General features: G+C 32.1%; 1 protein-coding gene across 1 annotated transcript in view; it reads right to left on the reverse strand.

Annotated features, from left to right (window-relative positions):
* Nucleotides 1-1,409: 1,409 nt before the first annotated feature.
* The window catches only part of LOC127731710 (adenosine 3'-phospho 5'-phosphosulfate transporter 2-like), a 29,787-nt gene continuing 18,121 nt past the window's right edge, over nucleotides 1,410-13,075 (reverse strand). The window contains exons 5-10 of the mRNA XM_052240528.1: nucleotides 9,725-9,832; nucleotides 8,953-9,050; nucleotides 7,764-7,856; nucleotides 3,471-3,582; nucleotides 3,016-3,085; nucleotides 1,410-2,285 (exon numbers count right to left, since the gene is read on the reverse strand). Coding sequence (XP_052096488.1) covers nucleotides 2,117-2,285; nucleotides 3,016-3,085; nucleotides 3,471-3,582; nucleotides 7,764-7,856; nucleotides 8,953-9,050; nucleotides 9,725-9,832 — 650 coding nt within the window. The 3' untranslated portion in view covers nucleotides 1,410-2,116. The remainder of the gene's footprint in view (nucleotides 2,286-3,015; nucleotides 3,086-3,470; nucleotides 3,583-7,763; nucleotides 7,857-8,952; nucleotides 9,051-9,724; nucleotides 9,833-13,075) is intronic.

The following is a 13,075-nucleotide window of genomic DNA, read 5'->3' on the forward strand; positions in this document are numbered from 1 at the left end:
ACGTATATCATGCACTCCTGGTACAGCTGTTTACTTATGCTACAATAGCTCTAGACAGCAGTAGCATTCAATGTAACCCTTGTCTATCTGTCATGTTTTAAAGATTTAATTATATTTGACCTAATAATTGAAATTTAGGAATTATCTACATGGATCATGAATCCAAAGTTTATCTTTGGCATGATTTAGTTTTTTTCTTGTGTATTGACCATAAGCAGACATGAGGCTACAATTCTACTGCAAGTTGGCCATGACCTATAATATGCTATATGCAAATGATAGACCTCGTAAAAACAGGTAGTTTTTGGTGTTCCTAGGAACCACCTCTGTGGCTCTTATAAGCATGCTCACCTAGAGTGCAGGAGGTTATTGTCCATCTATATCTTTATAATTGTATTTGCTGCGACTCTGCAAAGAACTTGGCATTTAGGAGTAAGGGTAAGGGCTGGTTGGTCTTTCTAAAGACTGCTACCTTGTGAGTTTTCACATTGAAAATCTGATTCAGCTTGTCAGTCTGTTATAAAACAATGTATATTTATATATCATTAACATGTATTCATCAGAAAGTGCACAAATGGAATCGGCCATTAAAATTATGTGTGATGGGAAGGGAATAAAAAGCTTTGCTTTGAGATTAACTGTACATCTGACTTCCCATAAACTTTTATCCCAGTACGAAAATAAGGAACAGTGGTTTACAAAAATCCCTGGTCTTCATGCCAGTCAGTATTAAACTAAGATTGCAAAAGATATTGAAATCTCCTAAAAACCAACATTTTGTTACAATTTTAGTCTATCGATAAATTGCTGCTGTGACCTTTACCCTTAATCTAGTGACCTCAAAATCAATATAGGTCTTCTTCATCCCTTTGGGCATTATTTAATCATGTTGGGTAAAAGTTGAACATAGGTTAAACAAATAACATGGAGAAACCATTGTTTTGCTTAAATTTGAACCTATCAATTGCTGCTGTGACGTTGACCTTTGACCCCAAAATCAATATATGTGTCTTCCTCTTCCCATGAGGCATTATCCAAAACCTCTAATATATAGTGCACAACTACATTGCAACTGGTATCCAGGATATACTTAGAAAAATGTATTCTTTATGTAAACTGTTGACACAGAGATATGTCTCGCCTTTTTGTAATTTGTAAGTATTATGCAAATATTGAATCCAAATGACAATATTTATACATGTAAACTATACAAAACATTAAGAGTCAATAAACCATGACAGAGGGGGGTGGCCAAAGAATTTCCATGCAAATGAGATGTGCCAATGCTAATGCATCTACATACCAAATATCATTGACCTGTACCACAACTAATAAATATTACTGCTTTTCAAGGTTAAAGAATTCAAACATCCAAGTATATATTAAGATGATCTAAGTAACAAAGAAAATTCTAAAATATATTTTTATTTTCAGAAATATTGCATACAGTACAAAGAGATTCAAAACAATACAAATAAGTACACAACCCACTAACATAAAATGATACATTTATAAACCATAAACTTTTCTAATACTACATCTGACAAAGCAAAAGGAGTAATTCTATCCAATAAAAAAAAAATGTTGTAATATTTGAAGTAACTTAATTAAATAAGTCATGGTACTATGGTTTTAAATTTATGTAATTACACCACTTTTGATGATAATCTACCTTGAAAGAATGAAATTTATGACTCTGTGTTGAAGGCCTCTTTGTGACTTTGAGATGAAGAACAGCAATAAAAACACTGTTCTTTTGTTTGCTGTACATGTACTGATTTTGTGTCATGGATGTATACCCATATCCTTTGTTTTCTATTAAGAAAATGTTATAAAATTATGATCCTTTAGTACACACTGGAGAAACTTATCAACACCTGAAATTTTGACAAATCTGTTGAATCAAACATTTTTGTGAGGCCTACAAAAGTTATCCTATAACACTTGTTCAGCCATATAATCAAAAGGAAGAAATGTCCAAACTGTACCAATTTTCAAACAATATCAATGCTCTGACCTTTCACCGTCTGTTTGATACGGTTCACTTAGATTGATACACATTGTACGAAAGCAATTGAGTATGCCCTTTGTAAAACTATCACAAAATACAAACATGTTATACATCTGTTGCTGCTGATGGATATTTTCTGTATATACTGGTATACCCTAGTAATGATTTGACTTCATTGTACTTAATTAATAAATATGTATCCCAGGAATCCTTGTTTTTACTATATACATTTAAATAGATTCCGAACACTACAATTAAACCAGACCACACATACCTGAAAAAGATACAAAGAAGTTGGTTAGACATGGTTTACCTATGTTATAAAATTTCTCATTTACATATTTAAAGTTCATCAATGTGTGCCCGTGGTTTAATATTAGTATTATCACCCAAGCTGAACAGTGATTTTTTTTTGTATTTTGTATTAGAAAATCAGTGGAAAATTTTGTCAGGCAAGACCATCTGAATGAGTTTCCCCTACAAGACCAAATGTGGACCTATTGATGTCTTTTTTTCTATCATGTGGTTGCTGTCTTATATACCCCACAACATTTATTCATATGGGTGATTAGACATAATTTTTACAGTAGACTCCTACTTCACATATGTTTTCCTTGAAAGGATGACAGATACTTGATGCCAATAGGTAATGCTAGTCAGTTGGGTTAAATAAGCTTATGATATCTCCTTACCCTGATGGCAGAGCAGGAAGTGAGCATAAAAAGATTTCTTGAATAAGTTGTAAGAAACATTACATTATTATGATAATTTGCAAGTTCAGATAACTTCAATATTGACAGGAAAATCCAAGGAAGATCAATTTACAAATTCAACTCTAAACTTAATATGGAAAATTATTAATAATATAAGAATAAGGAGATGTGGTATGATTGCCAATGAGACAACTACCCACCAAAGTTCAAATGAAGTGGATGTATGCAATTATAGGCAACTGTACGGCCTTCAACAATGAGAAAAACCCATGTCGGCTATAAAATACTTACTGGACAGTAAATGGCTTTGCAAAGAACATAAATGACAAAATTATAGTAATAGCTTTCCTACAGGTGGTAACTGAAAATAAAAATCAATATCTATAACTTTGATTCATATAGTAAAATGTATACTTATCAAAGACTCAAGATGTTACATTTGAACATATTTTAACTACTCTTTCTGTTTTTCAGCAGCAGACTACATATACAAATTTTTAACAGTATAAAGGTTTAATTATAATTAGTCTTCAAACTTGTAAATCAATACTTCTAATATCAAATTTTAATACATGTATCTATAAAATCTATTCAGGAAATTACAAATTAGCTCTCGCCGCGATATAGCCTTTTTGCGCTAAGGTGGCGTAAAGCAAACACCAATCAATCAATCAATTTCACTTTACCAAGTCTTCCATAGAATTTCTTATTCAAAACAACATATAAAGGGATAAATATAACTATACCTGTAACAGCTATCAAAGCTCCAAAAGACTTAACTAATGTCAATACAATATTTACACCACAATATCCAGAAATTGAAAATATCACAGCATATCCATATGTCTCCACAGAATACTGAAAAGGAGAGATATATAATAATATCACACCATAAATATTATACAATTATAGCCTTTGTATGAGGTCGATACAAGGTTGTATCGAACTAAGAGAAGCATATGGACTGAGGACGAAGTCCGAGGTCGATATGCTTCTCTAGGTCGATATAACATCATATTGACCTCAACCAAAGGCTACAATTGTTATATTATTAATCAACAACTATTGCATGAACAATGTAAAATTGGGATTTCTAGAATGTATTTTAGTAGCATGCTGTATGCCCTGTGCAATATGCTGTTTTTGACCTACGAAAAGATAAACACAACAGTATTGGCATGCAAACTGAGCAAATACAAATGTACACGTGATCAAGTTTTAACGAATCACAAATCCTTAAAAATATTCGATTTATAATATATGTCTCAACAGGAAATGAAAAGAAGAGAAATGGAGGAAAACTATTGGAGTTGACACAAACTACGTGTCCTCCATAGCATTGAATGACAAAGAAGACCATGTTCCACACATGAAAAGCCTAACAAATAAAAGAACATGTTTCCAATGTCCCGCGTGTTGCACATATTTTATCTATCCAATGTACAAGGGCAATAACGAAATAGAACACTTTTTTTTTGGTAGCGCTAGCAAGGCCATTTTCCATAAATTTAATATTTCCAAGGGGCATAACTCTTTTAAAAAAAGTCGTTCAGCCACCATTATAGAACTTGTCCAAGATATTGCTGATATTAGCCTATAGAATAAGTTTTTAAACAAGAGGCTCTCAAGAGCCTGAATCACTCACCTGTATTTCAGAGGAGAAGATTTTTAAATGTTAGCAAACTTGATGAACAAATTGTGTAAAATTGTCTTTAAAGGGCAATATTTAGTTTTTGAGATATAAGCCAAAAACTGCATTTGACCCTTATGTTCTATTTTTAGCCATGGTGGCCATGTTTGTCGATGGATACAAACTTCGGATACATTTTATAAACAAGATACCCTAAGGAACATTTAGTTAAAGTTTGAAGGTAATTGGCCCAGTAGTTTCAGAGAAGATTTTTAAATGTTAACAAACTTGATGAACAAATTGTGTAAAATTGTCTTTTAAGGGCAATAACTCCTTAAGGGGTCAATTGACAATTATGGTCATATTAACTTTTTTGTAGATCTTACTTTGCTGAACATTATTGCTGCTTACAGTTTATATATATCTATAATAATATTCAAAATAATAACAAAAAACTCCAAAATTTTGTTAAAACTACCAATTCGGTGGCAGCAACCCAACAATGGGTTGTTCGATTTGTCTGAGAATTTCAGGGCCGATAGATCTTGACCAATTAAACAATTTTACCCCTGTCACATTTGCTCTAAAAGATTTAGTTTTTGAGATATAAGCCAAAAACTGCATTTGACCCTTATGTTCTATTATTAGCCATGGCGGCCATGTTTGTCGATGGATACAAACTTCAGATACAATTTATAAACAAGATACCCTAAGGAACATTTAGTTAAAGTTTGAAGGTAATTGGCCCAGTAGTTTCAGAGGAGAAGATTTTTAAATGTTAGCAAACTTGTTTACTTTTATAAATTTTGACTTGGATGGAGAGTTGTCTCATTGGCACTCATACCACATCTTCTTATATCTATTGATGAACAAATTGTGTAAAATTGTCTTTAAAGGCAATAACTCCTTAAGGGGTCAATTGACAATTATGGTAATATTAACTTTTTTGTAGATCTTACTTTGCTGAACATTATTGCTGTTACAGTTTATATATATCTACAATAATAATATTTAAAATAATAACAAAAAACTCCAAAATTTTGTTAAAACTACCAATTCGGTGGCAGCAACCCAACAATGGGTTGTTCCATTTGTCTGAAAATTTCAGGACCGACAGGTCTTGACCAATTAAACAATTTTACCCCTGTCACATTTGCTCTAAAAGATTTAGTTTTTGAGATATAAGCCAAAAACTGCATTTGACCCTTATGTTCTATTATTAGCCATGGCGGCCATGTTTGTCGATGGATACAAACTTCAGATACAATTTATAAACAAGATACCCTAAGGAACATTTAGTTAAAGTTTGAAGGTAATTGGCCCAGAAGTTTCAGAGGAGAAGATTTTTAAATGTTAGCAAACTTGATGAACAAATTGTGTAAAATTGTCTTTAAAGGGCAATAACTCCTTATTATAAGGGGTCAATTGACAATTATGGTCATATTAACTTTTTTGTAGATCTTACTTTGCTGAACATTATTGCTGCTTACAGTTTATATATATCTATAATAATATTCAAAATAATAACAAAAAACTCCAAAATTTTGTTAAAACTACCAATTCTGTGGCAGCAACGCAACAATGGGTTGTTTGATTCGTCTGAAAATCTATAGCTGATAGATCTTGACCAATTGAACAAGTTCACCCCATGTCAGATTTGCTCTAAAAGCTTTAGTTTTTGAGATATAAGCCAAAAACTGCATTTGACCCCTATGTTCTATTTTTAGCCATGGCGGCCATGTTTGTTGATGGATACAAACTTCAGATACAATTTATAAACAAGATACCGTAAGGAACATTTAGTTAAAGTTTGAAGGTAATTGGCCCAGAAGTTTCAGAGGAGAAGATTTTTAAATGTTAGCAAACTTGATGAACAAATTGTGTAAAATTGTCTTTAAAGGGCAATAACTCCTTATTATAAGGGGTCAATTGACAATTATGGTCATATTAACTTTTTTGTAGATCTTACTTTGCTGAATTTTATTGCTGCTTAAAGTTTATATATATCTATAATAATATTCAAAATAATAACAAAAAACTGCAAAATTTTGTTAAAACTACCAATTCTGTGGCAGCAACGCAACAATGGGTTGTTCGATTCGTCTGAAAATCTAGAGCTGATAGATCTTGACCAATTGAACAATTTCACCCCATGTCAGATTTGCTCTAAAAGCTTTAGTTTTTGAGATATAAGCCAAAAACTGCATTTGACCCCTATGTTCTATTTTTAGCCATGGCGGCCATGTTTGTCGATGGATCAAAACTTCAGATACAATTTATAAGGAACATTTAGTTAAAGTTTGAAGGTATTTGGCCCAGTAGTTTCAGAGGAGAAGATTCTTGAAATAGTTTATGATGACAGACGACGACGGACGCCAAGTGATGGCATAAGCTCACATGGGGCCCTTCGGGCCGTGGTGAGCTAAAAATTTCCTGTGAGAGCGCTAAAGAGGCCATTTTCCATAAATTTAATATTTCCAAGGTACATACTCTTTTAAAAAGAGTTGATCGCCCACCATTATAGAACTTGTCAGAGATATTGCTGATATTAACCTATAGTATGAGCTTTATAAAAATCTGACTAGAATTGTACCCGTGAGAGCGCTAACCAGGCCATTTTCCATAAATTTAATATTTCCAAGGGTCATCTCTCTTTAAAAAAAAGTCGATTGACCACCATTATAGGACTTGTCTGAGATATTGCTGATATTAACCTATAGTATAAGTTTTATAAAAATCTGGCAAGAATTGTACCTTTGAGAGCGCTAACAAGACCAGACGGACACACGAATGGACGGATGAACGGACGCCCGGTATTTCCATGTCCCCCGCAATGTGTTACGCGGGGAAATAAAATCATTCAAACTGTCAAAATCTAAGGTGATTATCTTCAATCTGTGTGCCAGCACTGTTCAAAGTTTGAATACTGTTTGAGTAACACGTGACCCAAACTATGAACCCTCTTTAGCATTCAATGAAAAAAATAATTAAATTCCAACATTAGAAACCTTAGCTCTTTATATTTTTAATACCGGTAAGCTTTGGATTTTCAAATATTTTGGCCCTGAGCATCACTGAAGAGACAATAATAAAAAAGAATCCTAGTGGCTGAGGTCTCATAACTTTTACCTACATATCAATAAAATGATAGAAGTCCACCATCATTCTCAAATCAATTTTTTCAGATATCAAATTCATCAAAAATTTTGATAATAAGAATAAAACTGCATTTACATTTAAAGGAAATGAGAAATTGAGAAATGAAAGTGCTATCTAGGTAACAAGAAGAATTATTTGGTTATATTGAGACAATACCTTGGATAATATCTCCATCAATGGCATCATTATGATTTTAAATAAAAACCAGCATGTCAAATAACAATTAAGAATTATCAGTAATTATACTTACATCTTTACAAAATTCAAAGGCTGGAAGTAATTTTCCCGATACAACTAAACCAACTAATATGTATATAAATCCTATTGAATATGAATATAAAACCTGAAAAGATAAAAGACTTACTGATGGCATCACAAGGCTCAAAGGAACATGAATTAATGACAAACTGAGTAATAAATGAAGAGCTATAGATTAAGATTAAGATTTAAAATATATTTAAGAATAAGTAATCATTATAGAATGACATGCTTCTTTCACTTTGTAAACAACACAGTGATAAAATGCTCAATATATCTATAATTAGCGCAGACTCAGAAATGTACATAATAATGGCTGTTACAATATACCTCCCACGTAAATCCACATGTATTGTAACCTAATGTTGATTTCGATGTGTTAAAAATTGCAATTGAAAAAAAACTACAGAACCTTTATTCTTATTTTAATGCATAACAAAAACAATTAATGCATTAGAGCTCAGAAAAATGTACAAAATCCAAATAAATAAAATTGCGCAAAAGTCCATTAATGCTTTTGACGCATTAAAGTCATTTCAAAACATGACGTCATACGAATGGAAACGCTCAAGCTGAAGGTTTTTCCTTTACGTGAACGCTCCAAATTTGAATAATATTACATTAAAATGGAGTTTTGAGGTAGGTTTTGTTTTATTGTCTATTCTATTGCATTATTCACACATCAAGTGATTTCAGCAAGTCAACATGGCGGCTCTTTAGTTACGAAATGTTAACTCTAGATTTGACAGTAGCTTGCAAAAAAAAATGTAAATTAAAAATGGCAAATGTTAGAGTTGAGGATCAAAAGAAATAAACACATTTTTACTAGTGGTTATTCAAGAAATAATTAATGCAAACTATAGATTTATTGGAAATTTTTAGCTTTATCTAACAGGGGGTAAAACAGAACAGCCACAAACACAGCATACTTACCCTCGCTTCAGTTTTTTAAATTACCGTATTTGTCCTTTTAGAATCGAAATAATTCATGGAAGTCATAGATTTGTTGGAAATTTACACATAAATGGGCCATGATATTCGTTAATTTTATCCCTTGCTTACGCTCAGGATAAAATTGAATATCACATCCAAGGCCATGTGTAAATTTTCAACAAATCCATAGCTTCCATGAATTATTTCTTAAATTAAAAATGAAATCTTAAATAAAGCAAATTACATACCATTTCTGAATTAGATCCTTGATACTGTTTCAATGCTTTCTCTTGTACATTTCCAATAGCACCATCTGCTAGTAAGGCTAATGATATCAATATCACACCTACAAAATATAGAGTGTCTTTTGGGTTTACTTTGTGTTGTCTTATTCAGGTTCATCCCGCTTCTCATCTCCTTTTATTCATAGGTATGTTACAAACAAACAAATATACAGATTTCAAGAATAATAACTTTTGAAATTTATCTTTCAATATGTTAATTTCATTCTTTGATTTTATTTCTTATGGATAAGAAAATCTTGCAACAACTGCCAGTGTGGAACTATCAATGTAAGTCAACACAATTTCCTGTTTGGGACACACTGCTTATATCTGTAAAGAATAATTAACAGTTGTTTCAATGGATGTGGAAAGTTTGATTCTCAACCTGGAAGCAAATTAAGCTGTTTTGGGCAGTCTTGAAGAAAAAAACCATTTGCTACTTGTTTTTCATTACTTTGAAAGATTTTTTTTTTTAAATTTTAAAATTTTCATGGTGTTGATTTCTTTTTCATTGCCTTGTAGAATTTCATAATGCCATCAAAGTCTATCAAATACCAATTCTAACTTAAAGAAACAGTCGTGTATATTATCTTTCTGAACATAAAAAGATTGCATTTAAAAATGGTTTTATTCCTATATGGCGAAAAAAAGTGCAAATTAAATGGTATAAGACATGCCGCTTTATAGTTTTTTCTAAACATCTTATAATTTATTCTTAACAATTTCTATTACATACCATATGTATTAAAACTAGGTGATACACTGCTGTCAGCAAGGGTAAATAAAATTAATCCTATACACATACATAATACTGCAGTTACATCTATACAATTGTACTTTTTACCTTAAAATATACAAAAACTAATTAGTTTATTAGATATCCATGTTCACAGATGTTGACTTAATTTAAAAAAAATGTAATAAGGAAACAACTATAATTTTCCAATACATACAGGGAATCATTGAGGAACATTGAGCATTCAACATCTTTCAACTTTTAAGTCTTTGAAAATGTATATTTTTTTAGCATATTCAAGTTAAAAAGATGAGTCATTATTTTTATGTAATACAGAAAAAGTCAGATTAAGGGATAAATAGATGTTTTTATTTGGTTTTGCGTCATTGGATAGCTGTCTAATTGATGTCCTCCCAAACCTTTTATGTATTCATTGATACTTGGGAGGCATAAATTTTTGGTAAAGTATACTCACTTTATATAAAAGAATCAAAACAAAACAAGAGGCTCTCAAGAGCCTGAATCGCTCACCTGTATTTCAGAGGAGAAGATTTTTAAATGTTAGCAAACTTGATGAACAAATTGTGTAAAATTGTCTTTAAAGGGCAATAACTCCTTAAGGGGTCAATTGACAATTTTGGTCATATTAACTTTTTTGTAGATCTTACTTTGCTGAACATAATTGCTGCTTACAGTTTATATATATCTATGATAATATTCAAAATAATAACAAAAAACTGCAAAATTTTGTTAAAACTACCAATTCGGTGGCAGCAACCCAACAATAGGTTGTTCGATTCGTCTGACAATTTCAAGGCCGATAGATCTTGACCAATTAAACAATTTAACCCCATGTCACGTTTGCTCTAAAAGATTTAGTTTTTGAGATATAAGCCAAAAACTGCATTTGACCCTTATGTTCTATTTTTAGCCATGGCGGCCATGTTTGTGGATGGATAAAAACTTAGGACAAAATTTATAAACAAGATACCCTAAAGAACATTTAGTTAAAGTTTGAAGGTAATTGGCCCAGTAGTTTCAGAGGAGAAGATTTTTAAATGTTAGCAAACTTTATGAACAAATTGTGTAAAATTGTCTTTAACGGGCAATAACTCCTTAAGGGGTCACTTGACAATTATGGTCATATTAACTTTTTTGTAGATCTTACTTTGCTGAACATTATTGCTGCTTACAGTTTATATATATCTATAATAATATTCAAAATAATAACAAATAAAATGCTCCGCAGGGCGCAGCTTGATACGACCGCAGAGGTCGAACCCTGAACAGTTGGGGCAAGTATGGACACAACATCCAAGCTTGATACAGCTCTGAATTTGGATTGTGATTAAATATTTGACACAGCATAGGTTTCTGACACAGAATGAATGTGGTCTAAGAACTTAAAAATTTTAAATTTGACATTCACCTATTATGGTCAAATATCCAAAATCTAAATACATGGTTAGATTCAGCATATCAAAGAACCCCAAGAATTCAATTTTTGATGAAATCAAACAAAGTTTAATTTTGGACCCTTTTGACCTCAATGTGGACAAAGTTGATAACGGGGCCCAAAAATCAAAAATCTAAATACATGGTTAGATTCAGCATATCAAAGAACCCCATATATTCAATTTTTTTTGAAATCAAACAAAGTTTAATTTTGGACCCCAATTTGGACCAACTTGAAAACTGGGCCCATAATCAAAAATCTAAATACATGTTTAGATTCAGCATATCAAAGAACCCTAAAAATTCAATTTTTGTTAAAATCAAACTAAGTTTAATTTTGGACCCTTTGGACATTAATGTAGACCAATTTGAAAACGGAACCAAAAATTAAGAATCTAAATACACGATTAGATTCGGCATATCAAAGAACCCCAATAATTCAATTTTTGATGAAATCAAACAAAGTTAAATTTTGGACCCTTTGGACCTCAATGTGGACCATTTTAAAAATGGGGCCCAAAATCCAAAAACTTAATACACGGTTAGATTCAGCATATTAAAGAACCCCAAGAATTCAAGAATAAAACCCCATTGAAATTGATCAAGAAATAAGCAATTTATACGAAGTATCTTCTTTTGCACAATACTGTGCAATTGAATATTTCTTGCTATTGCGCAATACTGTACAATTGACAATTTCTTGCTATTGCGCAATATTGTGCTATTGGATATTTCTTGCTATTGCGCAATACTGTGCAATTGAAGATTTCTTGCTATTGCGCAATACTGTGCAATTGAAGATTTCTTGCTATTGTGCAATACTGTGCAATTGAAAATTTCTTGCTATTGCACAATACTTATTATATAATAATTTACACATCCTGTTTGGTGTGTATCTCCTACCATATCATTATTATTTGCTTTTAAATATTAATCAGAAATAACCAACTTAAAATGCAAAATTTTAATTGAAAAAAAAATGAAAAAAAGAAAAAAAAAAAGAAAAAAAAAATCCCCCCCCCAAATTTTTTGAACCCCCTTATGATTCATCACCCCCAAACTCAATCACAGCCTTCCCTTTGTGGTATGGTACCTTGCAGTACAATTTCAGAGAGATCCATACACTTGAACACAAGTTATTGTCTGGAAACTAGAAAAATGCTTATTTTTGGCCCCTTTTTGGCCCCCAATTCCTAAACGTTTCAGGCAATTACCCCCAAACTCAATTCCAGCTTTCCCTTTGTGATATGGCACCTTGTAGTACAATTTCAGAAATATCCAAACACTTACACACAAGTTATTGTCATGAAACTAGAAAAATGCTTGTTTTTTGCCCCTTTTTTGGCCCCTAATTCCTAAAATTTTGAGGCAATTACCCCCAAAATCAATTACAGCCTTCCCTTTGTGATATGGAACCTTGTGGTACAATGTCAGAGAGATCCATACATACACACACAAGTTATTGTCTGGAAGTTACAAAAATGCTTATTTTTGGCCCCTAATTCCTTAACTGTTGGTACCATAACCCCCAAAATCAATCCCAACCTTCCTTTCGTGGTATTGAACCTTATGGTAAAATTTTATGGAGATCCATTCACTTAAACTAAAGTTAGAGTGCGAAAACCAATGTGTCTTCGGACGACGCCGGACGACGACGACGACGCCAACGTCATACCAATATACGACCAAAAAATTTTTAATTTTTGCGGTCATATAAAAACTGCAAAATTTTGTTAAAACTACCAATTCGGTGGCAGCAACCCAACAATGGGTTGTTCGATTCGTCTGAAAATTTCTGAGCTGATAGATCTTGACCAACTGAACAATTTTACCCCATGTCAGATTTGCTCTAAAAGCTTTTGTTTTTGAGATATAAGCCAAAAACTGCATTTGACC

Source organism: Mytilus californianus, unplaced genomic scaffold (genome assembly GCF_021869535.1).
Source record: "Mytilus californianus isolate M0D057914Y unplaced genomic scaffold, xbMytCali1.0.p SCAF_1, whole genome shotgun sequence".
NCBI lineage: Eukaryota > Metazoa > Mollusca > Bivalvia > Mytilida > Mytilidae > Mytilus > Mytilus californianus.